The sequence below is a fragment of the Rhea pennata genome, chromosome Z (genome assembly GCF_028389875.1).
Source record: "Rhea pennata isolate bPtePen1 chromosome Z, bPtePen1.pri, whole genome shotgun sequence".
Classification (NCBI taxonomy): domain Eukaryota; kingdom Metazoa; phylum Chordata; class Aves; order Rheiformes; family Rheidae; genus Rhea; species Rhea pennata.
Window position 1 is genome coordinate 75,699,395 of NC_084702.1, and position 26,452 is coordinate 75,725,846.

Here is a 26,452-nt window from a genome sequence, read left to right on the forward strand (position 1 = left end):
TACTCCTGTTCACGGCCTACCTATTCCCTGCAGCACTCTGAACTGAACGGCCAACCAGAATGGCCTGCTGACAGATCCCATCTTCTCCACTGCATCCGATTCAGTGAGAATTGGCATCCACTCCAAGAGCAAGGAGACACTGTGAAGGTCTGGTTCCTAACAATTGCAGAAATGCAGCATCAGTCAGGACTACACCCAGTGAATACAGATTCTTATGGATGGGATAAAAGATAGAAGGTTCCTAAATGGGACTATTCTGGGACAACCTTCTCATGGGCTTAGTGGATACAAAATCCTTCTTGCTTGTAAAATGATACTCAGATTAAATCAGTTGGTGCTGGCAACAGTGTATGTGTGATGAGATCCCTGCTGGTCCTATTTTCTCTGAGCACAAAGAGTGATTCTGTCATGCAGAAGATTGGGAAAAAGAGTACCTGGCACTGAAAGCTGATTCTGTGGCAGTGTTACTTACTGAGAAGAAGCATGGAACATAATAAACAGGTAGAAATTATTGTGCTTTTTACAGCAGTGTTTAGGGTTCAAGCCCTGTGAAACACAGTAGAAATCCATAAGCGTATGTGACTGTCCTCAAAGAACTCTAGTCCAGAACTCCAGCGTAAATCTAACAGTCTTAAATTGAGGAGATACATAAAATCAACAGAGAACTGAACCTTGTGAACAATACAGTGGCTTTATAAGTAAAACATCATTCCATAAGCTCAAGTTATTGGAACTCTGAGTTTTCAAATAATGCTTTACTCTCTTTATACTATCTGGATGAGAAACTGAATCCATATGATCACCTTTTTGAGAGCCTCAAGTCTCTCTAGGGAGATAAGCTGCTGGCTGGACACTTTCTGATAGACTTTGGACATTTGTTCCCAGCTCTGTATAGTCTAGATGGTCTTTTGAGTGCATTACAGAAACAGCTTGGCTGCAAGGCCTGAATTGAGAGAAAGGTGAATTTGTGGAGCAAAATGATACTCCTAAGTTTGGATTTAACTCAAAATGAACACTTTTCTTATGCTCAAGTATTGTTCTGCATGGACACTCAATATTATTCCATACCTATAGTACATGAATCAGTGACCTTTCAATGCATCTATAAGTAAATATAAAACATACAGCTGAGAAAAGCAAAAGGTGTGTTATCTTCTTAAATTGTATTACTACTGATTTTTTAGGAAATACAATCGCAATTGTGTAGAATTCTATTTTACTCTATTGTGATTCTGAAGACCTGCCCATCATCTGTGGTATCCAAACAGCAGAAGCTCTCTGCTGCGTATTCAGCATGTAATGTCTTTCTCAGGATATTACTAGAGTGAAAAAGGCTGTTACCAATTCAGTTTTAGTTCCAGTTCATTAGTGACTGAAAGTCATTATCATCTGACAGATGTACTAAGGGTTATGTACAGTTTTTAGTTGTCTCAGTCCAGTTTCTTGAGGACAGATATTGGAAGGGAGAAGGAAGGAAAAAAGGAAGGGAGGGAGGGAGGAAGGGAAGGAGGTAAGGAGGGAGCAAAAGGAAAACGAAAAAAAGAAAGGGAAAAGGAAAGGGAAAGCAAAAAGAGAGACAAAGCGAGAAAGAAAGAAAGAAAAAGAAACAAAGTCATATCTACCTTCAGCAACTTGCTAAAAGTCTCAGTAAAGAATGAGTGATGTGGCTAAACACGAACTGATCAGTCCTCTTGCTTATTGTGATAGTTATTGTGAACGTCCTACTAGCAGAAAATAGATGGTACATTGGCAGGAACGGATGAGAAAGCATGCTGTGCTCTGGCAGATGGTATATACTTCTTATTAGGAAGGAAAGATGGTATTTTTTCTGTGGCTATCAATAGAATATGGACTGCAAGTCCATATTTTGCTTCAAAACAGGGAGAATAGCTAAGAAAACCATGCTAGAAATGCAAGTCCATATTTTGCTTCAAAACAGGGAGAATAGCTAAGAAAACCATGCTAGAAATAGTATTCTGTACTGTACCCACTGTATTCTGAATGCTTAGTCTCATCAGACTTCAGGGACCCGACAAATTATCAAACTGAGAAATAGAAAACTGATGGGAGAGATTTTAACATGAGTGAAGCAATCAAGAGCAGCCTGCCACAGCTTTGCATTGCTTGCATTGCTCACACAGGTTTTCCAGTGGTAAGAAAGGCACTATCAGCAAGTATCTAAATCTAGCCTGTTTCTCATACTCTTCATGAGAAAAATAAAACGGATTTTTCTCTGTGTGCCTTTATACAGCAAGTTTGCAAATGCTTGCATGTGTTGAGTTAAATTGATGTTTCAAGACAAAAGAGGGCAGGGACAAGGTGATGGTGGGGCTGTGGCCCGCAGGGCTGTGGCATGGCAGGCCAGGAACCAGCCTGGATGGGCTGGGCTGGGGCTGGGCAGGGACATGAAGCCTCTCAGCGCCCTCAGGGACTGACAGCTTCATCGCAGGTCTGGAAGGGTCAGACGTACGTTTTCTGTTGTTAAGGCAAACAGCAAAGCTTGCTTCACGATGTACTTAACAGCACCAAAACTCTGCCTTTCTGGTTTGCTTCCAGAACTTGTCCCTGTTATCACATATATGCAGATTTCTGTTCAGTATTTGTGCTAATTCACTTCTAGATTCCTTCTCAGGCTAATCTTATCAATCGTCTTGCTGAGGACACACACCCAAATAGAGTAGCTAGGATAACTTTTTTCTGTATTTGCTGCAGATTGGCACGGGAACAAACCATGCCACATTTAGCATCTTGTGCTTTGAATAATCTTTCAGTAGGCCACAGACAGGCAACACCACAACATACCTTCCTGCTGTGCCCTAGATGCCATGCTATAAAAACAACCCTTTTGCAGATTGCAGAACAACCTTTACATTACATCAGGCACTTTGAGTTGAAAAACACACACATATATAGTTCGGTTTTCTGCCAAAAAGAGTGGTCCTCGGCACCTAGAGGAGATCCAGGCCAAATATTATTGCAGTGGAGATACAGATGGTTTCATCCGCAAAGGCCAAGAAGATAGCATAGATATGGGCCATTCACACTGCTTGATCTCAGGGCAACTGCCTGTGGTGGATGTTTTTAGCTGTGTAGACATAGACCTTGACTTCTGAGTGTGTTGAAGGATCCATGTAGCAGCAGCAAAGAGTAAAACAAATTTTTCTGGGAGAAATAATAATAATAAAAAGCCTGATTTTGAACCAGCCAGCTTGTGTTCTTTCTTTGATTATGTCTCTACTGTACTCACTGCAGTTGGGTTAAGGGACTAGGTTTTCACTGGAATATAGTGTGAATATGCCTCAGCTTCCTACTTCTGGGTATGTCTGCACTGAAAAACAAAATGAGGCCAAGACAATTCTCTGGCTCTGAAATAAAGTGCACAGACTGGCTGCATCAATCCTACCTAATATCCGACCCTGGGAACCCATCTTACTATACTGTGTGTAATGTCTATAACATATGCCACATCATACCAGCTATATACTAGATACTACAGGTAATCAATGCTATAGATACCTCAGGCAAGACCCTGTTTCAGTAGTATAGGCAATGATTCATGGACATATGTGGTATGTTCATTAAGCAGGATCCTTCTAGGTGAAAAACGGGGTCTTGCTGTCTGCCTGTATGATGTGATCCCCATAGCAGCAGTATCTGAGAACTTATAAATGAAAGGTTATTAATATGAAAAGGTAGTACAAAATGGCATTTTTTGATTGCAATTGCATCTCTTTACAATCTTATTGTCAAAAATGTCTTTCCTAAACTTTTTTCCTCTTTTGCCTCCCACAGACCTCATTTACCTATTTAGACACATCAGAATCTGAGAAAGTTGGGAAATACATCACTTAAAAACTTTTATAAAAACAAATGCCTATTTCAGAAGTCTTCAGTCTGTTTTTTCCCTTCCCTGAGAACTAAACAGAACTTGAATAATAGCCTAAAATATTTCCTTGTAACAGTGAAATCAACTGTATGATTATTCAACTGATAATACTAATCCCAATAATTGAAAACATATCCAATCTGTAGAAATTGTAAATATGATAGAAAAGTGGCAAATGAAGATAGAGAAGACTCTTGGATAAAAGATTATCACTTTTTTGGGGGGGGAGAGTTATTTTAACATCATCTGCGTACAGGAATTTGTTGATGCAACTGAGTTTAAATTACATTTTGCACCCGTGACACGCTCCCACTTCACAACACTGGCGAGCAAAGGCTTCATTTTAATGGTAGGTGTTCCTAGATCATGAACTTCTCCAATGTGCTAGTTGTGGAGAAGAACAAAAAAAGACCTCCCTACCACCAAAAAAAAAAAAAAAAAAAAAAAAAAAAAGAAAGAAAAGTTTTGTGGTCTTTCTTTAATTAAATCAGAGTTTGTCCCCTAGTTCAGCCTCCTCCCCAGGCAGCTAGCGCTCCGGCGCAGGAGAGGTCTGCCTGAAGACGTCCTCTCTGAGCTGCCCGTTAACAGCTCTTGTTGTCCACGCGAACGCGGAGGGGCACATGCCGCTGTCGCACTTCTATTCTGCAGGTTGGTGCCAGTCCATATTTTGGCTATAAACACAACTTCTGGAATTCGCCATGGGGGCACACTACAGGGGCACTATGAGGACAGCAGCTGCTCTTCGTGGCGGCAGCTGGGCTGGCGAGGGGGGAAATACAGCAAAGCAATGAAGTGTTTTCTGCGGCCAGGAAGGTCTCTGCTCCTTCTCCCCCTGGAACGGGGCAGGCACTCGTCCTCCCTCAGGTGAAGCAGCCAGGGATCTTGAGCCTTTGGCCACCTCAAAGGAAACCTCCACCCGGCCCAGCCATCTTGGCTTTCAGGCGGAAGACGCCGCCATCTCGCACGCAGCACTGAGGGTGCGGCCATCTTGCCGTGTCTCTCATGGGCGCGGCCATCTTGCGGTACCGTACAGCTGGGAACAGCCATGTTGGTGAGAGAGACCCGGGCGCAGCCATCTTGGGGCCGCCCACTCGACAGAGGCCGGCTGGTAGCCATCTTGGTATAGGGCTGTTACCGTCTCCGTTCCTTCCTCCCTTAGCCAACATGGCGGCAGCGGCGCATGCTCAGAGCGGGCCGGCGCGCTGGGGCCACGCAGCGGCTGCAGCGGGCTGGCGCTCATGCCCGCCGGCTGCTGCGGGAGCTACTGAGGCGGCGGGCGGGAGGCGGCCACAGCCATGGGCGAGGCCGAGAAGCTTTATTATGTTTATAGCTGCGACCTGGACATCAACGTGCAGCTGAAGATGTGAGTGTGGGCGAGGGGGGCGGCCCGCGGCGGGGGCGGCGGGCGCAGCGTAGGCAGGGGCCCGGTCCTGGTCCTGTCCTCCGGGGAGGGGAGAGGGAAGCTCTAAACACATTAAAAACACTCGTAGCCTTAAACCCTGGAGTGCAGGGCAGTGCTTTAAGGCAAAGGAGGATCATCCGTCCAGAGCCGAGGTCCCTGACAGGCTTTCGCGGCCGGTGTTACGGCTCGCCCGGCCGCGCCAGAGGAAGGGGGTGATCTGAGGAGGCCGTTTGCCCCCTGCTCGTTGGCAACGGTCGTTTGCAAACCAGCTGCTCCCGGTCAGGTGCTGTGTCCTAAGCACATCCCGCAACCTCTGAGGTTCTGCACCGGGCACACGCCAGCGATGTTGCTAAAGCCGATATTTCACCAAAACGTGGAGCATTTGCTGGTTCAGTTCTCTTAAAGTTTGGATTTTCTGTGTCAGCACAATGGGATATTTACATTTTCGTAGGAGGAACACAGCTCTAAGATCTTATAGGCTGATGTTATGACAGGTAGTTTAAGCTGTCCTTAGAAACATAACTGCTGGAGGTTTGTTTTGAGTTTGTTTATCTTCATCTGGATTTGAAATGGTATTGGAATTGGAGGTCAGATGCATGTGCCTAAATAACAATATTGCTATTAGTTACCTGTGCTTTGGAGAGTGCATGCTTACAAGGCAGTGAGTGTCCTCCTGGAATGTGCAATACTTTTCTTGCAAGAAACTTGTTAACCTTCTCTGAAGTGTTTTTTGTGGTAACGTTAAATTTTGCTTTGCTGGTAGATTTGTTTTAATGATTTTTTCCCTCTTGCAATCTCTCCCCCCCCCTTTTTCTTTTTTTTTACCATGTGCAATCACAGTTATTTAATATTCATAACTATCTTTTGCAGATATGTGCATCATGATACCATGAGGTCTGAGGAAATTCCATCTACTTAATGTAACACTAAAATTCTGCAAATTGCTGCAGAGCTTTAATGAAAACATGTTTGATTTGTAGTCTACTTAAGTTTTAGCTCTGATACGCTGATGATTTGAGAGATGATTCATTCAAGCCAGTTACGTTTTGTATTTCTTTTAAAAAAAAAAAAAAAAAAAAGCTCATGAGAACCCCCCCCCCCTTTTTCTGAACAGTATTCAGAGCAAGTATATGCTGTTGTTTTTAAATGTTTTTAAAAACTTTGTTTTTAAATACAAGTGATAACAGTAGTTATCTCATTGTTGAGGTGCCCTAAGCAGGGCAACATTTGGTGCTGTCTAAGAATGTACAAGTTCTACTGCAAGATACTATCTCTATTTGAAAGGCAAACAAGTAATCCTTCCTCTTCCTGCTCTTCCTAAAAAAGAAAAGCCATGTACGTTTGCTCATCACCTCACAACCTGAGTTTGTCTCAGATATTTGGATTACTAGTAATCGGATAGTTTCAATACTTGGTAAACTAAATATAAGCTATGAAAGTAGAATAAGGCTTTGAATATAGAGATGTATATATCCAGAGTACTAATTTAAAATTAAATGTCATTAGTATTTTAAAGTGATTGTGAGAAACTAAATTTAGGCTTAACTCTTTCTCTCTCCTTTTTTCTTTTTCCTTTTTTTTTTTTTTTTTTTTTTTTTTTCCTTATAGAGGGAGTCTGGAAGGGAAAAGAGAGCAAAAGAGTTACAAAGCTCTTTTGGAAGACCCGATGCTGAAGTTCTCTGGACTTTATCAAGAAACTTGCTCTGACCTGTATGTAACTTGTCAGGTGTTTGCGGAAGGGAAGCCTCTTGCTCTTCCAGTTAGAACTTCCTACAAAGCTTTTAGCACTAGGTGGAAGTAAGTAACTACCTTTTATTTCATATACTTCTTAGTTACTGGGACATCAGGTTACATAAATAAGTCTGTGTTTGTTTTCTGTTGTCTTCTTCAAATAACTTAATGTTTCTTCAAATCTGTTTATGTTTGTTAAGTGTATCTCTGACAACATAGAAATCAGTCTTTTTTTGTGTAATGGGTGAACAGCAATACACTGAATTGCATGTTTGATTATGGCTCACTTGTAACTTTTAGGGCCTGGGCTAGCATGTTTTTGTGCTGTTGTGGAACAGATTGAGCTTGGGGATGAGTGGTGAAAGTCTCTGGCCTTTTAATTATACGTGCATGTAACTAGATTCAGGACTACACTTAAGTGTTTAAATGGTTAAAGCTTGAAAGAAAATGCCTAGAAATTCATATTCTTGGGAGGACCTGGATTGTATAAACTAATATAGAGTAACTTAAAGTCTTGTTTAATAAAAAGTATTTTTCTGCAGCTGGAATGAATGGCTGAAACTGCCTGTGAAGTATCCAGATTTGCCTCGCAATGCACAAGTGGCTCTGACCATCTGGGATGTATATGGACCGGGTAAAGCAGTTCCTGTGGGAGGAACAACAGTCTCGCTCTTTGGGAAATATGGGTATACTGCTTTTTCCTTTGTGATACAAATTTGAACCTCACAAATGAATAGTAAGACCAGGTGGTTATGTTAGTGTTTTTGTTTTGTTTTGCACTAAGTTAATAGTGCCATGTTAAAAAATCAGACATGTAGATGACTTATGCTTTTTGTTTGTTTGTTTTTGTTTTCTCTAATATAACTTTATATATGCTACAGTTTGGAGAAAAATAAGTCACCTCTAGTGGAAAACCAAAGTTTAAATCTACTTTTAGATCTCTAAAAGCTTGAGGTTTGAGGTAGCATGTACTGAGATCACTTCATGTTGTATGCTTTTGTAATTTGTAGACTTCAGCACTGATACCCTAACATATGTTTGATAGGCCTGCAGTTAGGCTGTTAATGTGGTGTTATTTATAAATAACAAAATGTAATTCAGGAAATTACAATATTTAGAATTACTAATCTATATGATAAATAGTGGGCTCACTTAACGTGGTAACAATAAGCTGGAAGACATTAGTATTTTGGAAGTTGACTATACGTTAAAAAGATCTTGACTAAGTGCAGAGTGGACTGAAAAAATACAAGATGCAGTTTAAGGATAAGTGTGAGTATTTTGTATTGACTACAGTCAGCTACACTGGATGGGAACCGGCTGCCCAGGAAGACCCTGAAAAAGACCTGAATTTTACAGTTAATCTTAGTTGTGCATGTTTAAATATCAGGATGCTGTTGTGAAATGTGCAAACAAATGGAATATATAAGCACAAGTATGTGTGTGTGTGCATGAATTCAAGGTTAAGTGGTCCTTCTAGTCCAGTACTACTTAATCATTTGTAATAACTATTTTTTTAAGTGTTCCTTTCAGTTGTACTTGTCTAAAATTGTCAGGGAGTTCAGCTCTGAGATCAGCTCTCATTGATAAAAGTGATGCATTTGATTCCTTGGGGTATCTTTTAAAAGGGGATCAGTGCACACATGCAAAAGGGGCAAGGTTTTGTGGAGAAGAGATGTGGTGAGTGACCTGGTGAAGTTCTGTTCATTACGTGGTTTCAGTTCAATTGGATGGTGTGTTTTCCTGGCTTTTTCTGCTTTTTGAAATTCAGGAAGCTGCTTTTTATCAGTTGACCTTCAAATGAAACTTACATTTTTTTTCCCACTGAATTTTTTGCAGATTGGTAGAAATAAAGCCACAATATTATAATCTGTAAGTCAATAGGTGTTCTTTATGCCTCATTACAAATAAACTGTGAAGGTCAAGCTCTGTCCTCTGTTTGTTTGTACTGTCCCACTGACTTTGGAAATGGCCCATTTTTCTTCTACTTGCCAGATAAGTTATCTTAGATTTACTCATTTTCTTTTAGCCTTCATTTTTATTGGCACATGGAGTTTATATGGGGCATGAAGTGCCAGGCCTTTTTGCAGTTCAGTTAAATTATGCACGGCAATGTATGTCTGTAGGTTTGGCAAAAAACGCTAGTTCATTTTCTTGCAGCTGTTGCTGTACTTTGATTCTTGACAGCTGTATTATTCTCAATTTACTGAAGTGATTCTGAATCCCGCCTCCCCCTCCCCCTGCAGTATGTTTCGTCAAGGAATGCATGATTTGAAAGTCTGGCCCAATGTAGAAGCTGATGGTTCAGAGCCCACCAAAACTCCTGGGAGAACCAGCAGCACAGTTTCTGAAGATCAGATGAGCCGACTGGCAAAGGTAATGGAAAAGGTTTTTGCATATATCTTAAAGGTTGCTTTCACTTTTAATGAAGAAGTCCACTTAATGAGGATACACTTCACATGTTGTTTTCTGATGTGAAAATTATCTTCCTTTGACTGTTAAATATTTCACAGGATTCATATGAAGAAATGAACTAGATCATACTCATTTGCTGTTGAAGTATTACTTAAAAGGAGACATGAATACTATTAACAGCATAAGGAATTCTTAATATATGCAATATTCCATTGTTACTACTAATGCTTTGGATAGAACAAAAAATGCGATTGTATCTTGAAGATACATGAAGCCAAAATGCTAGCTTATTCAGTAAGAACTCTTAACAATAACTTATGAAGAAATTGCAGGTAAGTTAGTCCAGTTTCCTTTGGTAGCCATCCTTTAGGTTTAAGACTATCTGATGTTGTCCTCAGACATGTATGAAATATACCTGCTTTAGAAGGAACTTGATTAGAATTAATTCATTCAGGTTTGTGAATGTGTGTTTGTATATAATATCATCTGTTCTGCAGCTTGGTGCCAGTCCATATTTTGGCTATAAACACAACTTCTGGAATTGATCAATAAACACTAGTTCTCTGAACTCTTCGTTTGACTAGAAGATATCCCTGATTCTTCAGGTGAACTTAACTGATCTTACTGAATGGCTCAACCCGAATGGTTCAACCCTCTTACTTGGTGTATTTTCATCTTAATTTTGGTCTTCTAATTCTTCTTTGCCTTTGTGCAAATTGAAGTGAAAGAAAGCACCAGGCCATTTTTTCATTCAGAGATTTATTATTGCAATAAACTAACTTTCATTTAAGGTCTGTCTTTTCTAAGGTTAGTTCACCTTGAGTTGGGAAACTCATTATAATCCTCTAATTTGCGGCTGGTAGGTCACCATAAAGTGAAGAAGGCAAACTTCAAGAGCAGCACCGACAACCTTGGTGTAGAAGAACATTGAGATGCAACATAATAGCTTTCTTTGTTAGGCAGAGAGGGACTATAATTGTTTGACTTAATACTGATTTTGTTGAGAGTTCAGACTGATAGCTTTACTCCAACAGCATTCTAAAGAAATGAAACTATAGAAATGTTTGATTTAACTCTTTGGTTTTGCATTGTTTTTGCAAACTTATGTTAGTCAATGCAAACTAAAGAGTGTGTCAGCATATGTTCTTGGTTTGATTTGTATAGTCTACTTAAGTTTAGCTCTGATATACTGTAGGCTTTAGGTTAGAGAAAGGGAGGGAGAAGATCTTAGGAGGAGGATCATAGTGCTTTTATGCACTTGCATCTGCCAGCTATGTTGCCCCGTTTCTTGGTCGTAGTAAAATCCTCTGTAGCTTGTATTTTATCAAATGGTGATGTGAATGGGAAGGTGGAACTTTGAGCAAAGATGTTGGATTGTAGGCCTTCCCTTTCCTGCAAGTTTCCATAATGCAAGCATGAGCATACCCTACTCTACTTTCCCTTCTCTTCACTCCCTTCTACTCCCTAACTCAAAAAATATGCGTAACTTAAGTGGCCTATTTTAGTCTCAGAATATGTGGGTCTGTTCTAGCCTGTTCTTTTGGCATGTGGAAGATGACTGCTCAAATGTCTTGAGGAGAAGAGGATGGTTCTGCTTTTTTTTCTGCATCCCAAATGCGAGGTCTAGGTAATGACTCTTAAAGACTAATAGTATCACTGTCACCATCTTCTGTTCTGAAAATTGTCTTAGGAAAAACTAATTTCTGAAATCTGCAAGTCTGATTTTTTTTCAGTGGTATTTTGTTGTGTTCTTATACAAAAACATTTTACTCGCAGATGCTGCTGGTAGAGAAATTGAATAGGGTTTCTGGGAAGTGTGTGTATGGAAGCTTTCATTTGCACAGCTCTTTCCACAGCAGATGAGTTTCATTTCAAGTGGGTCATTCGTCAGTAGCTATCGTTTGAGTACAGTCAGCTTCGATTTTTCCTATAACTTATTCATCAGTTGATTAATGCTTATTGATGCAACTGTATGGGAAGGTATATGTAAGTGTAGGTAAGGAGTGGTGCTAATTAATACAAGATTGATTTGGTGGGCTTTTATTGTTTTAGTAGGATTTTTTCCTGTTTGTGTATTGGACAGAATTATGGTTTGTAAAAGTGTCATGTTACTGACTGTTCAATATCAGAAGCCGAATTAAAGTCCTATAGATAATAAATCTTATGAGAAGAGCTTGCTAGAAGAGCTTGATGAAGGACCTTTTCTCCATGTGAGAGAGAACTCAGAAATGTGTCAAAAAAGAAAAAGAAAAAAGGTTTGGGTATGGTATTTATTATTATGGGGAATTCAGATAAAAATTAATGACTAGATGTCAAAACAATGGAATCCGTGACCTTCATAAGTAACTGGAACCATGGAAAGTTCTCCGTTTTATGTTGAAGTGCCATGTGGTTATACTATTACAAAACACATTAAAATTGCTTGTTAGCTTGCTACTGGTGAAAGCCATGACTTTACATCCTTAGGCTTATTGTAAATGCTAGTTCTTTTCCCCCGTGCTAAGCAGATGAAATGGGAAGTGTGCAGAATGTCTTAATACACTCAAATATTAATGGTATCAAGATTTTATCACAATTTTTTTTATTCTTACAAGTGATTGAATAATTTATTCCTCTTAAACAGAAGGTACTCTGCTATGTTCTTTTTTGATTCATTCATTTGCTTCACCCCTTCTGGTAGCTGAGTGAAATTATCTAAAAAGATTGGTGAGCAATGGTGGTATTTCTTTAGGAAAAGAAGCATTTAGCTTCAGCTACTAAATAAGACATCTCTTTAGATACTAAGTTTTCTGTTATTTTAAGCTTTAAATACGAATCTAATCGAACAGTTCTTTGTGTGTGTATATATATGCCTACAGATCAGGGCCTTGTATGCAGGTGTAACTAGTTGACACATTAGTTACTCATAACTAGGTTTAAGAGACTAATATCTTTTGCTTTAAAACGCATGGAATGACTTTCTTTTATTCTCTAGCGCAGTGAAAAAGAAAATTAATAGTAATTTGTGACAAACACAATTTAAATAATATTTTATTGCCAAGGCTTTGATAGGTTTGATTCTGAAGCTTTGTATGAATGATGTTTATGTGGTATTCCAACACAACATGATGTGTTGGTTCCAAAGAGTGGAAGTAAAAGAGCTAGTCTGAGTAAGAAAAAATATATTTGTTTTTAGGTTAACAAAAACAACAAAAAAAAACAGTAAGAAGTAATCTAGATATGGCTGAAATGATGTATGCATGAGGATGAAGAACCTTTTGGTTGCTGAGGGTGGAAAGGCCTTTCTCATAAAGTAGACAGGATATATGCAAAGATGGAAGTGATGGAATCCACACTGCATGGTTATAGCCACTTGCTGCTGGTTCTTTAGCATTAGAATATATTATGAATTAATACATGAGGTAAAGGCAAGTCTTGTGTGATTCTGTTAGCACAGACAGAGTACACACTGCACTAATACTGGTGAGACAGAATATGATGAACTAGCTGTAGAATATAACACAAAATTACAAAACTCTGTTCTGGTCCTTTTTGCAATCCTACTGGTAAGTTAAAAGAACCTGAAAACTATTTTTCTGGTTTCTGTGCTTAGGTTACATCCACCATTCTGAAATGTTAGTCAGGATTATTTTTTTCTTCCTTTTTTTTTTCTTCCTTTTCATTTTGTACTGTTTAAGTCTCAAGCTAATCTGAAGATTAGCTCTTCTATACAGGATTTTCTATTCCATAATTCCATTTAGCAGATAAATACTGTAGAAAATTATTAGTTCAGACTTTACTAGAAATAAACTATATACTAAGTGGAATTAAGTAGTTATTACAGGCTGCAGTGATCCTTGGAAGTTTATGATACATCACATCGTATTACTTCCATAAAGCATTACTGGGGTCTAGAGCTTGAAAAAAAAAGTTAGGCCAATCAGCTGCCTTAGGCAAACAATCTCATCGTCATGAGGTGATGTTTCTGTCTTTCATGGAAAGAGTTTCAGACGAAGACCACTGAGTCCTGTTTACTACTTGGCCCTTCTTAAAATGGCCTGTTTATTGAATATCTGGAAATGATATTAAAAAAAAGATAGAATTTTCCCTCCCAACTGAAGAGCTCTTTAACTACTTGTCAAATTGTGACTGCTTTACTTAGGAAAGCAAGCATGGCATTCAGCTCTCAATACCAGTATTTGTTCACTTTACAAGTATGTTGTATAATTCAATTTTTCTGATTCTAGGTTTCTGGTATAGTTTAAATTCTGCAAACAAAGATTAATATTCAGTGGAAATTTTTATACTTCAGCTATTGATTCTACTGCTCAAAGCAATTTAAGATTTAACTTCAATCTTGAAGGGAAAGGTCACTGCAAGGGCTGTATTGTATTCCAACTAATTCTACCTTAAATTGTGTTTCCAAGAATATTAAATCAATTGGGATTCTTGTTTGGACTTGGAAGTTAGGAACCTGTTAGACTATAATGCAAAATTTTACTCTAACTAGGGAAGCAAATAAGTTCTGTCTATTTTCCTTGTCTTTTGAAATAAAAAAAAAAGTTGCTGTGTGAATAGCAAACAAGCAAGACTATCTGTTGTTAGACATTAAAGGGCAGTTGATTAAGGCATTAAAGGAGAAGGATAAATGCTTGCCAGTTTATCTTTAACAGGCTCATTGGGCTTTAATGGCTCCCATAGTATTGTAGGGAATGACACATACTTCATTTTATCAGTAGTGGGTAATGAGAAATAACAAGAGCACCTGCAGAGAGGCTGCAGAACACTGAAATTTAACTTAATTACTAGTTTTAATGGTTGTTTGGAGTCTTCTGGAAACTAGACAATATTTGTCTGTTACACCGGTGTTGTGTCCAGGAGATGTAAGAATCTATTTGATTCTACAGCGTACAATTTCTGAAGCTTAGTTTTCTGTGAATTTACATCCTGTATGTACTGCACAGACCTATCAGGATCCAGACCTGGACATGTATTTCATACTGTTTTCAAAGTATATCTGTGTGGGATTTGTTTGGCCTGAGTCATCTTTGCTAGGCAGAAATTGTTGTAGGGTGCAGGTGCAATGATGTGTGGACCTTGATTGCTGAGACACAGTTCACTGACAGTTTGAGTGAGAACGATGAAGCAGTACTACTGGGTGCAGTGTTAATCTATTTTCTCACAGTAGCTTTTTTTAAAAAAAAAAAAAAACACTTTTTTTGTGATATCAGAGAACAGCTTGTACACTTCAGCTTTTCTTATATTTTCAGATGTTTATAAAGCTGGCCTGGAAGAAATCAGTAAGAAGCAACCAATAATCTGTTTGTCCAAAGTCGAGTGAGGGGGGTCTTTAAGTCATGTGAAAATGAAATCACATGCAATACTGAATTTCTTTCTTTCTTTCTTTCTTTCTTTCTTTTTTTTTAAGCCTACAAAAATGATCCGAACTCTTTCTATCTTTAGAGGCTACAGAAGAGGATGAAGTTTTTCTCCAGTCTTTTGAGGAAGCTGAGATAATTTTATTTTTATTTTTACTGTTATGTCGTATTACCTTAACACTGAGTTACTGATTAAACTGTAAAAGCTAGGGTAACATAAATACTTCACATGGTTGGCTTAGACCCATTGGGAAACATGCAGAAGGATTATTTGTTTGCTTGCTTGCTTTAAGATTAGTGTGAACCCAAACATTTATTTTCTAGCAAGTGAGATGGAGAAACAACAGGTAAATCGGAAGTAAGTCAACAAAGATACATGATTGTAATACAGTCCTAGAGTCTTAAGTCAGAAAAGGAGTAAAGAACTATAGATAGTTCACTAGCTTCTCTTTCAATTTAACATCTACTACTGTAATTAAGATTTAACTCTATTTTGCCTTTAATGAAAACATCTAGACCAGCTGTTACATACCTGAAGTGAAAACTTCACAGAAAAACAACTTTTCATACACAGTACAGACTTTCTACCAACTAGATATAGTATTTCTGTGTATAGAAAGAGAATGAACTTCAACTTATGTGGCTTCACAATGTTTTGACTTTGCCATCCTTTTAGATATGTTTAAGTCTGTACTTTTCTTTTGGTATGTTTAGTTTATTTTAGAGTAGACGCAAATAAGTATTTGCTCTAGCATCCGCTAAACAGTGCAAACTTACGTGGCAAATCTTAAAAGGCTTTTGAGGAAGAAAAAAATTTTTCCTATTGTCAGTTACTTGCATTTATTTTTATTAATGTTTGCACCACCGCCCCCCCCCCCCCCCCGGCGAGTTTCTGTTCATTGTTCAAGCCTTTTTACCTTTTTTCATATTTCACTTTTAAGGTCTCTAGGTGAAAGGTTTGCTATCTTTCACAATCTCTGTTGTAACTCTTACTCCCATCTGATTGCTGTTGTTCTTGAGGTTATGCCGTTATTCAAGATGATACAATCGTTGTGCACTGAAGCTAAGACTTCCTTTATGTTGCTGAACAGCCTTTTCTAGCTCATAGTAATAGTTCTGGATCTAATAGAAGATGAAACAATGTTGCTGTTGTGGAAAATAGTAACTAGTTGGTGGTTCTGTATGAATTGACTGGAAATAGTAAAATGGTAAGGGGAGTAGGGAGGAAGAATATATTTGCAATTGAAAGAGAGTAGGGAACAGACCTATTATACTAGGAAAGATAACTTGCAGCAGAAAAGCAAAATGAGAATGAAGTACTAAGAGGGTAAGTAATTGGACTGAAAGTCCGCTGACTTGCCAAGTTGTGCCCAGCAGCATGAAGTCCAAGTGGAGGCCTGTCATTAGTGGTATATTCCAAGGGTTAACACTGGGGCCAATACTGTTTAACGTCTTCGTTAATGACCTGGACGATGGGATGGAACGCACCCTCAGCAGTTTGCAAAGCTAATGGTTGTGGTGTCGTTCAGAGGGACCTCAACAGGCAGGAGAAATGGGCCAACAGGAATCTCATGGAATTCAACAAACGGAAATGCCAGGTTTTCACCTGGGGAGGAATAACCTTATGTCAATACAGACTGGGAGCTGATGGGCTGGAAAGCAATTTTGCAGAGGACTTGAGGGTCATGGTAGACAAGTTGTGCATGGAACAGCAGTGTGCATTTTTATTTTTTTTAAATACCTTCTGTTTATTTTTGACTTTGTAAATTTTGTTGTATGAAATACAGTAAGTTAGGGGGGAAAAAAACAATTTTACGTGTGTGACTCCTTAAAAAATAGGATCCTATTTTAGTATGTTAGAGATTCAAAAATGAAATGTGGTTTTATTTTTTGCCCTGATTGATGTTTTAGGTATTAGAAGTATATTTATGGCATAGCTTAGCTGTTTGTGAGGGTCTACATTGTGTAATGTAAAAGCAGTTTTTCCAATTCATTTTTTTCCAGACTTTATATGTTAATGTCCCTGTAAAATTATGACTTTGATTTGATGTCCTTTCACTTAATCACAGCAATCTAAATATTATCACTGTATATTTCGTTGGCAGCTCACCAAGTCTCATCGACAGGGTCACATGGTAAAAGTGGATTGGCTGGACAGACTAACTTTTAGAGAAATAGAAATGATCAATGAGGTAGGTCATCATATGTCAGATTTGTAATGGGTTTTTGGATCTTACTAATGTGGAAACCTTGGCTTGTTTAGAAGACTGTAACTCAAAGCACTTGTCCTATTTCTTCTTCAACCTCTAGTGTATACATGAAAAGGACAAATAGTTCTTTTAAGTTTCCAAAGTTGACTGGACTTTGGCAAAAAGGAGAATAGACAGCTGTCTTATCAGTTGTCAACTTCAATATTTCAATGAACTTGATCAGAGAAGAGAGAATTAATGCGTGTGCTGGGATAGTTTGGAACAAATGCTCTTACGTATAACTAACTGAACTTTATGATTTAGGCTGTGATGGGAAACTTTCAACTCGTACAGACTGTGCCTTGAATTTAGATGTGTTCTCTAAGGTTGAACTTTGTTTCAATTGATGTTCTTTGGAATACTGGAGGGAAAATACTTACAGAATTTGTTTACTTATATTAAAAAATAATAATAATTCCTAGGATTTTATTCCTGAATGAAGTTTTACCTTCATTGAACAAACCCAAATTGTTGTCTGTTTATCTTGCTTAACAGAACTCCTTTGTTTTCTGCTTGGCATTCTGAGAATTTATTTTATTTGACTTATTTATGGTTAGACCTCTAGGAATCAAATCCTTTAACATTTACATAGGTCTTTTTATAACCACTTGTGAAGCATATTCCTATTGGAAATATGGATTTCTTTTATCCTCTTTACCTTCTTATAAGAAGCTATTTTTTCCAAGCTCTTGGTGTTGTTCCCAGACCTGCTGTGTATGTAAAATTCAGTGCTTCTGATTCCTAGAACTGTACTTTAAATACAGAAAAAGTTTGCTTGTTTTAGAAAGTCTGATCCATCATTGATGCACAAAATGAACCTGAATTGCTTGTCATTAAAGGGCATGCATATTATTATTATTTTCTTTTAGTGAATATGTGTTACTGGTAGTGATTATGTATAATTCCTTTCTTTCAAATTTCTAAAACATATTTTCTTTTAAGCAATTAAAAATGTATACATTGAGCAAATCTTCCTCTGCAAATCAGTGAGCTGCAAATTTAATACCTCATAGTCTAAGTTAAATTTGTCTTTTTCATTGTTTTATCTAAAATAGTGTTTCTCATGTCATTTTTTTTTTTTACTCCTAAATATTCCCTAGTGGGATCCATAATTGTGTATAATTATTTAAAAAAGGAAAGGGAAGGGGAAGAAGACTGCTGTCAGCTCATTATTATTCTTTACATTTTTTTCAGACCTTTAGGCCCACAAACTTAAGGGCATTGAAGAAGGCAGTATGCTTTTATCTTTTACATAGTGGTATTTATCATGAAGTGTGAATTGCCATAAGAATGTCAGGAAAAAAGTGGTAGTGTTTTAAGTAGTGTTATCAGATGATTACCTGAATAATGACTCCAACAACTGATAACTTATTGATTACACCACAAAAGAAATTGAATAATTGCTGTACTGAGAAATCTGATGATTGTTTGCTCTTTAATATATGATACACATCTGTGATGGTTCTCTTTTCAGAGGGAAAAACGAAGTTCTAATTTTATGTACCTGATGATTGAGTTTCGCTGTGTCAAGTGTGATGACAAAGAATATGGAATAGTTTACTATGAAAAGGTATGTGCCTTGATGGTTTTTTGATCTTCTTTAAAAAGTAACATTTGCACCTAAAACTGACAGGTTTTTCCCCTGAGGTGAAATACTCAGCTGCAGTATAACAGTAGACAGCTGTCAGTGACAGCTGTTCACGTACATATAAATCAAATGCTATAGATGCAAAAAGATTACAGAAGTCAACCATTCATGTACTGCGATTCAAAATTACAGAATTTAATAAGGGTAAATGATTAAAAAAAACCTTTCTGATTTATTGTTTCTTCAGTCATCCAGCAGTACTTTCAGAGTAGCTTTATGTGAAAATGTCTTGTATCAGAAAGAAATGTACCTATATTCACTGGTGACATTATAAAAGATAATTTACCAAGACTTTTCAGGGGAGCTGTGCTGGTGAGTGTTTTTTTTTTTTTTTTTCCCTAACATGCACGAATATAAAAGTTTACTTTTTCATGCTGAAGATACTTTAAAAATCATTAAAAAAAAAAAAACACTTTGAATTAGGATGTCTTGTTTCTTTTCTCTTGCTGTATAGTAAACAGCAGTCTCCAAAGCAGTCTCTGAAATTGGTAACTTTTAATATTCTCACATGTAAAATGCGCATACAAGTTTAGATGCCAAGGGTGAAAAACAGGTGTGTGTTTTCAGTATGTGTAATAGGACTTTGTCAGTTTGTTCTTCTGTATTGATTATAGCTTAATACTTTCTCCATCAAAATGGATGTTTCATTCACTACTTGCTTTTTAACTATGTCGTTCTGAAGTATCAAGAAAATTATAGGCTTGAAAAAGCAATCTTTAAAAATGAAAAAGATGCTACAGGATCTTTAGATCAGACGATACAATTGCAGTGAAATGTTTAAGAGGTGCATCAAGCTGTCATGTAGTATCAGCAAAATGGTTAAATTATTTAGCAGTTGAAAAATCCTTGAATTTTTCCAAGGGGATGTGCAGTTTATACGAGAGGATTGCTACAGGATTTCTTGTTACACTTTCCAGTATAGAATAGGATTATACCTTCTAGTATAGAATACATATATACTGAGTGCCTTCAGTGCTTTTAAGAGTTCAAATCTAGTGGAAAGAAAGATTGATAATGAGCTTAACAGACATAAAGGTGACTTTGAAAGGCATAATCAATATTTTAGTGGACCTGTGCCACACAGAGATCCACCAAAATGGAAAAAGCAGTACGTCTGTAACTCGGTTTCAAAAAAAAAAAAAAAAACATTTGACAGAAATTACCTCTTAGAGTCTTCAGCATATTTAGAGCCATAAGAATTCAGAAATTTGCTGAGTAATCCAGCTATATGGGCAAGAGAAAGAAGGTAGATGATGATGATGATGATAGGGTGGAGTACTATTGAGATCAAAGGCACTAACTTTAGATGTATCTATTTTGTCTTTTTACCTGTAGAATAGCTTGTTTCATAGTATTTCTATAGGCTTACCCTGGAACCAGTTAAATTGTTTTTTAGGGAAATTTGGCATATTCCAGGTTTCATTTGGATTTGTAACACAATGGATTTTTTTTGATAGTAAGATAACTTAAAATTTACTTGCTACTGTGGAAATCAGGGAAGTATTTTCTGGCAATTGAGATGGAACACGATCAAAGTATTGAAACATTTTACTAAACAATGTTGCTGTATTGTAGTAATAGCTTTAAATTAGACTATTCTGTTCTTTTCACGGATACAAACTGATGAGCATGTCTAACATGTCGCTTGACTCTCTTCATATTTCAACATATGTTCCTAAAAATATTTTCTTCCCCTCCAGAAACCTACCAATAAAGAGGAATTACTCCTGATGTGAACACAGTATGCTCTTACAGTTTTCAGTATGTTTTTTCCAGGTGTAGAAGTTGAGGATAAGGAGATTCAGGCTTCAAATACCTGTATTTCTTGACATCTGTTACTGAAGCTCATTAAAAGTGCATGGAACAAAAAACTATAGGGTGCTCTGTGTGGCAATAAAATAATTGAATGTGTAATAGTACGTACTAAAACCATAAGTAACTGCAGCTTGAGGGATTTGTTGATATCAAGTAGCTTTTCAACAAGTTCTTGACTGTTTTCTGGCAGTGGTAGAAAATGGTACGTAAATTAGTGCCTGTCTTCTCAGTTTTGTCGTACTTCCAATTACAGTGTACAGAATACACCAGCATCACCAATCCAGTACATTGAATCTAATGAAACTGCATTTTCTTTTGTCACTTGTCTGTGACTAATAGTCAAAGCAAAGATTACTTGTCGCAGTTCTGTTGATAAATGTTTTCTGGTGTTTACGAAGAACTAGCCTGTTAAAAACTAGCCAGTAAAATTTGAGATTCTTTGGCTCGGTTCTCAGTTTCAGTAATGTGAAGTTCCATATTCTCTATTAACTTAGTTTTAATACAGCATTCATGATTTAAAGGATAGCAAATGACATGTGGCAAGAGCATCACTTCTGATTCTGCAGTTAGGCAAAATGTTGCTGTGAACTTCCAAGTACAAATATCACCAACGTTTTTCATCTTGTGTGAGTTTTGGGTGAAAACTACTATTTGAATAAAGTGATTGCACTGCTGCATCCATTTTTTTTTTAATCTCATTATCAGAGATACCCTTTTCATAACTTCAAGAAAAGAAAGAGAAATAAAAAATTAGCAGGATTGGGTGTCTATTAAGCTTTGAATGCAAGAAGTTGGATTCCTTTGGTGTTACTTGAAATGATCTTTTTGACTAAAGAATGAGTTAAGTAGAACCTTTTTTTAATTGTATAAATGAGAGTAATTTTCAGGAAAGTACATCAGAATCTCGCTGATCCAGAACATTCTGCAAACTTTGACTTTTTTTAACGTGACTAATATTTACATAAATTTACATACACTGAATTTAATGTAGTGCAATCCCTCTAAAGCAAATTGATGCTGTATGCTTATTCTTGATATTATTTTTTTTTCCCTCTGGCCAAACAGCAGGTCATCTCTGGCTATGTCTTTGTTATCAAGAAGCTTTGCAGAGTGAGAAAGCTGTTGCTGAAGGCCTCGTATCTGTGCTACGCCTGTGTACTTCAGGCTAGCTCTAATCAGGTCCCATGAGCTGAATAACTGCTAGCAGTTGGAGCATATTACATGTTCTCCAAGACTTCTGTGGCATAAACTAAAGCATATACCTGACCAAATTCAGGTGCTGATTTAAATACACCTTCAGGCTTTGGTATGACTTAGTACATTTGTACGTTCAGGATCACAATGATACATGCAATGTTCTGCAAGTATGACAGAGTTAGTGTTGCATGTTTACCTAATTGGAAGGTAAATAAAACTACTGACTCTCTTCACTGGCAAACTAACGATATACTGTCTTACTGAGGCTGTCGCAAAATAGTGTATTCTGAAAATGCTCAGTGTCAACTCCCAACATAATTTGACCTATGAAAGTTTTGGCACAGCTGGGTTTTATAGCTGGGTTTCATAGTAAATTTTGGCTGAAGTTTCAGGCTTTATTCTAAAGCAATGAAACAGGAACAAAGTTTTCCCAGAATCTCAGCTCAAATAACTAGGGCCTCTCGGTTTGATGCTTCAACATAATGTAACTGCATTTGAAGAGAGGGGTTTAAAGAACACTGGTCATAATACTCCTTTTGAAATGTAAAGAAAAAGTGACATGTCAACAGTTTAGAATTCATTCTTTTAACACTAATCTTGTGAAAAAAAATCACTAATCTTGATTTTAGAGGATGTCATATACGTACGCTGAAAAGCTATGGCTCTTGTTTAGTTTAGTTTTGTAAGTAACCAAAGCTTATTTGTCATTCTAATACTAGTAAGTTTTGAATTAGTGATCATGATCATGTGCTTCTGTTTGCACGGTAGGTACCCCGTTTTTACAAGCTTAAAAGCATTGTAAAACTCCTTTCCCTTATCTGAACATTTTTACTGGGGGAAAGATGCAGTGGAAAGGGCATTGTTATTTATCAGAGAATCCACACAGCATATGCATGTCTTAAATGCTTCAGTAGGAGTTTGAACATTTATTAATTGCTCCTGAATCCATTCTTTTGTCAAGGTTTTTGTGCAGAGCTTTTATGTCAAGGGTCCAAGCTCTGAGTGGAACCTTGTCACTGGGGCTTTTTTATTTGTCCGTTGTTTTATAAAGGTCAGTTTGTAGCCTTGCTACAGCTTGATTGAGAAAACAATCCATTTGTAGATTGATTTCTACCGGATTTCTATGTCATCTCTTGTCATCAAACTAGTTTATTCCGGGGGAAGGGATTCCGCCTGCCAAATATCATTCCTTAATATGTCGTCATTTGTCTTTTTTCCAGGGTGATTTTAATTAATTTAATTTTAATTAGTTAATTCCTGTGCCTTATTATTGGTGATCTCTTTTTTCCCCCTTACTATAGCTCTTCACTACTTTGAAAGTTATGTCTGAAAAGTAGAAAAGCAAAGCCACCCTGACTGAGGCATGTGATTGGAAAAGCAAAGGAGGAGGAAAAAGGGGAAGGGAAGGGAAAGTAGGGGGAAGAAAACCTGGGAAACCAGAGTAATTTAGCTTAAAACTTCTGTTTTAGAGAGAAATCTTGATATTTCAAAAATTTGTGTTCTTAATTCAGTTGAAATGCTAGTTTCTCTTAAAATGAAAACTCTTACTTCTATTTATGTATATGTATTGTATATTTTACTTTAACATTAAATGAAGATGAAATAGTTTCCTGTGGAGTAAATGTTTGGTAGAATCACTGTGCTTTTGTATTTGTTGTGTTGATGTGTTTTAAAGATAATCTGTCAGTGTATTTCTCATTTGAGTGGACTACTAAGCATCTCTTAACTAGCTAACCTCTACATTTTTTCAATAATTTCTCAATTAAAGCTGCATATCTGTACCAGTTCTACCAGTTCTTTTCCTTCTCCATACACATTCTTGATTTCTCTGGAAACTGTACCAAGAGCTGACACTTTGAAGATTAGAGATCTGCTCTAAGATCTGATGTTGAAGTTAGTGGGAAGACTCAGTGTTTACAGTAGCCTATTGATTAAATCCTCTGGGCTGAATTTTCAAAGGTAAAAATGTAGAGTAGGTGCTTCGGAAAATAATTCCAGCAGGCACATGATTTGTATCTTTAGTACCTAGTTGCCTTTGAAAATTGGGCTCAATTAAACTGAAGTTTAATCTTTGGAATTTCTACCACATGTCCTATTGGACTGAGCTGGCATTGAATCGTTTTATGAGGATGCACTCCTGAAAATTATTCTAAAATAAACGATAACAAACTTGAGACTTACGGAGAGCGTATTATACTGTGTTTTGGGTTTTTTTTGGTTTTTTTTGCTTTTTTTATAGTCTTTTGAATTAACCATTCTGTAGGTCATGTCAAGTAATGCTTGATTGCATTCCTAGAATAAGACAAAAACTGCTGGAAAAGAGGAACAACGTTGCTACTTTTTATTTTATTTTATTTATTTTTGTCTTGTGGTAGTGTTTTGTAGATTTTTGTGGGTTTCTTTTTCCATTTTGTTTTGTCCCCCTCCCTTCTCCTCCTGCCTGATTCAAACAGGAAACCTGTGACTTCTCCCACTAGTCACTCAACAGCAGGACTAGATTACCTGTTGAAAATCTGTCAGGCTTCTGTCTTAGTGTTGCAGATGTGCAACATCAGAATTCCCAGAAGTGTGACATCCTACGTTGAACCTGCAATTGATAGGTACATGTATTATTTTCTCAAATTCAGCTGCATTTTGGAGAGCCTTTGTGTTATACTGTTTTAAGAAGTTTTCAGTTTTGTGATGTGGCTGCTGTTCCTTGAAAATGATTTGAATTCAGTGAAAACTGGACCCTGTTATTTCTTTGTACTTCTGGAACACATATGTAATGATAATGGTAAAATTTTCTCAAAACACAACATGTCTAATGTACCTTTGACTTGTTATTCAGGATGGTGATGAGTCTTCTCCAATTTTAACAAGTTCTGAAATTGTTAAGATTCCAGACCCCCAGATGTCTATGGTAAGTAATGGTACATGTAATGCAATCCATATTGTTGTATTTCTGAGAATTTTTCATAAATAATGATGAAAGCTTGACTGTGTTGTTGTTTGTGATAGTCTAAAATCACAGTGGAAAGATATATTTCACCATTTAAAAGATATCAGCGGGTTTAACTTTTTTTTCTTCTAGATTAATGTGTAATAATTGACTTAACACATAATGTTTTGTCTCCTTCTTTGCATACATAATATGCTTGTTTCTGAGGTGTAGGAAAGCAGAGAAGGGAGATTGTTGGTAAAGGGGGTCAGAGGGTGGGACATACAGTAGGAGGGAGCTGAAGAAGAGAAATGAAATAGAGAAAGTGCAGTAACTCATAGTCACTTAATTTGTTAAAATATTTTCTCCCTACGCTCTCTTGTGTGTTGTCTTTCATGTAGACAGTGCCTAAGTACAGTTCTAGAAAAGATTTCCATTATTGTGGATGCCAATTCAGTGGGACTGGTATTGGCAGCTTTGGGAACCTTAATGTAAGTGGGCTTCTACTGGCAACACTGTTTTGAGCACTGTGTAATCTAACACTGCAAGAGCAAGTCTGACAATGCTGAAAACTGCCTTGGCTGCTGAAATCTCATTGACACCGTGGCTCCTATTGTTGCTCCTACTGTTGCTAACATGGTATTAACAGTGGGAATTTTTGAAAATGTTTTTCTTGCATACAAAGCTTTAGATTGCAAACATCATCCTAAAAATGTTTGCAAAATGGCTAGCACGTTTGAGTGCTGTCTAAATCACAGATCTGTTGACTGAAACACTTGCATTTTGAAGCAATTCATCCAAAGGCAAGGTAGGCTTATAAACTGTGTGAAGCTTAAAATATATATATATATATATATAGCTTTATGGTGTAAGTGTATTTTTGGAAGAACTTCTTCAAAAAATGTAAATCCTGAAGATGCTGTAGTTCTAGATGTGAATTTTAATTGCCATGAATTATTCAAGACGCTGGTGAGTCTTTACTGGACAGTTTCATTTCAGGAGTAATTTTCTCTGGAATAGAAATATTTATAAACACAAAGCTATTCTCTGCATTCAGGAGAACTTAGTAGAAAGCAAACATCACAAGCTTGCTCGAAGTTTAAGAAGTGGACCTTCTGATCATGATCTCAAGCCTAATGCAGCTACGCGAGATCAGCTTAACGTAAGTCAGTGTCATATGATGACTACAGTTCCATGAAGAACTTTTTGGTATGCAAATATTGTGACCATTTAAACAAAATGCAGTTCATTGCAGCTCAAAAGAAATTGTTAATTAAAAAATGTCATCAGGTATTTGTTACGTCAAGCGCTTAATCAAATGTGGTCAGAAATGACCAGAAAGGTACTTGCTCATTTCCGCAAATAAGTTAATTGTATTGCTGCAGGATTTTTAGGGGGGAGGGATAAGAATACATATTATGTACACACTGTCATATTGGTATTACTGGTAGTCTTAGAAATGCATATGTTTACCTGCACTGCCAGTTCATTCAGCTTTGGCTGGGGAGCCTAACTGTGATAGCTTGAGAGAAGAGTGTGATGTTGGAAAACCTTTTTCTAACTATTTTTCTGTGTTGTCAGTGTTGTGCTTCATCACCTTGTATTCTGTTAACTTAAGTGATTGCCTCTATTCATGTTCACTTTCTGAATATGTTTTTAATAGATCATAGTGAGTTATCCACCGACAAAGCAGCTAACATATGAGGAACAGGATCTAGTTTGGAAATTCAGATACTACCTTACTAATCAGGAGAAGGTAAGCTGAATCACTTCAGGGGATGTATTGATGCGTCATGTTGCGTCCTGTTTTATTTGGCACTGATTTTTATAAT

At 37.3% G+C, this 26,452-nt stretch overlaps 1 protein-coding gene across 2 annotated transcripts in view; it reads left to right on the forward strand.

Moving 5' to 3' along the window:
• The first annotated feature begins 5,052 nt into the window (after positions 1–5,052).
• PIK3C3 (phosphatidylinositol 3-kinase catalytic subunit type 3) overlaps positions 5,053–26,452 on the forward strand; it is a 74,883-nt gene continuing 53,483 nt past the window's right edge. The window contains exons 1-10 of one of the 2 annotated variants that reach the window (XM_062599139.1): positions 5,053–5,249; positions 6,897–7,085; positions 7,562–7,705; positions 9,266–9,395; positions 16,897–16,983; positions 18,515–18,610; positions 24,531–24,602; positions 25,022–25,111; positions 25,678–25,782; positions 26,284–26,376. In XM_062599139.1, the coding sequence (XP_062455123.1) occupies positions 5,182–5,249; positions 6,897–7,085; positions 7,562–7,705; positions 9,266–9,395; positions 16,897–16,983; positions 18,515–18,610; positions 24,531–24,602; positions 25,022–25,111; positions 25,678–25,782; positions 26,284–26,376 (1,074 nt within the window). In that variant the 5' untranslated portion in view covers positions 5,053–5,181. The remainder of the gene's footprint in view (positions 5,250–6,896; positions 7,086–7,561; positions 7,706–9,265; positions 9,396–16,896; positions 16,984–18,514; positions 18,611–24,530; positions 24,603–25,021; positions 25,112–25,677; positions 25,783–26,283; positions 26,377–26,452) is intronic. The other variant, XM_062599141.1, reaches the window with a different exon arrangement.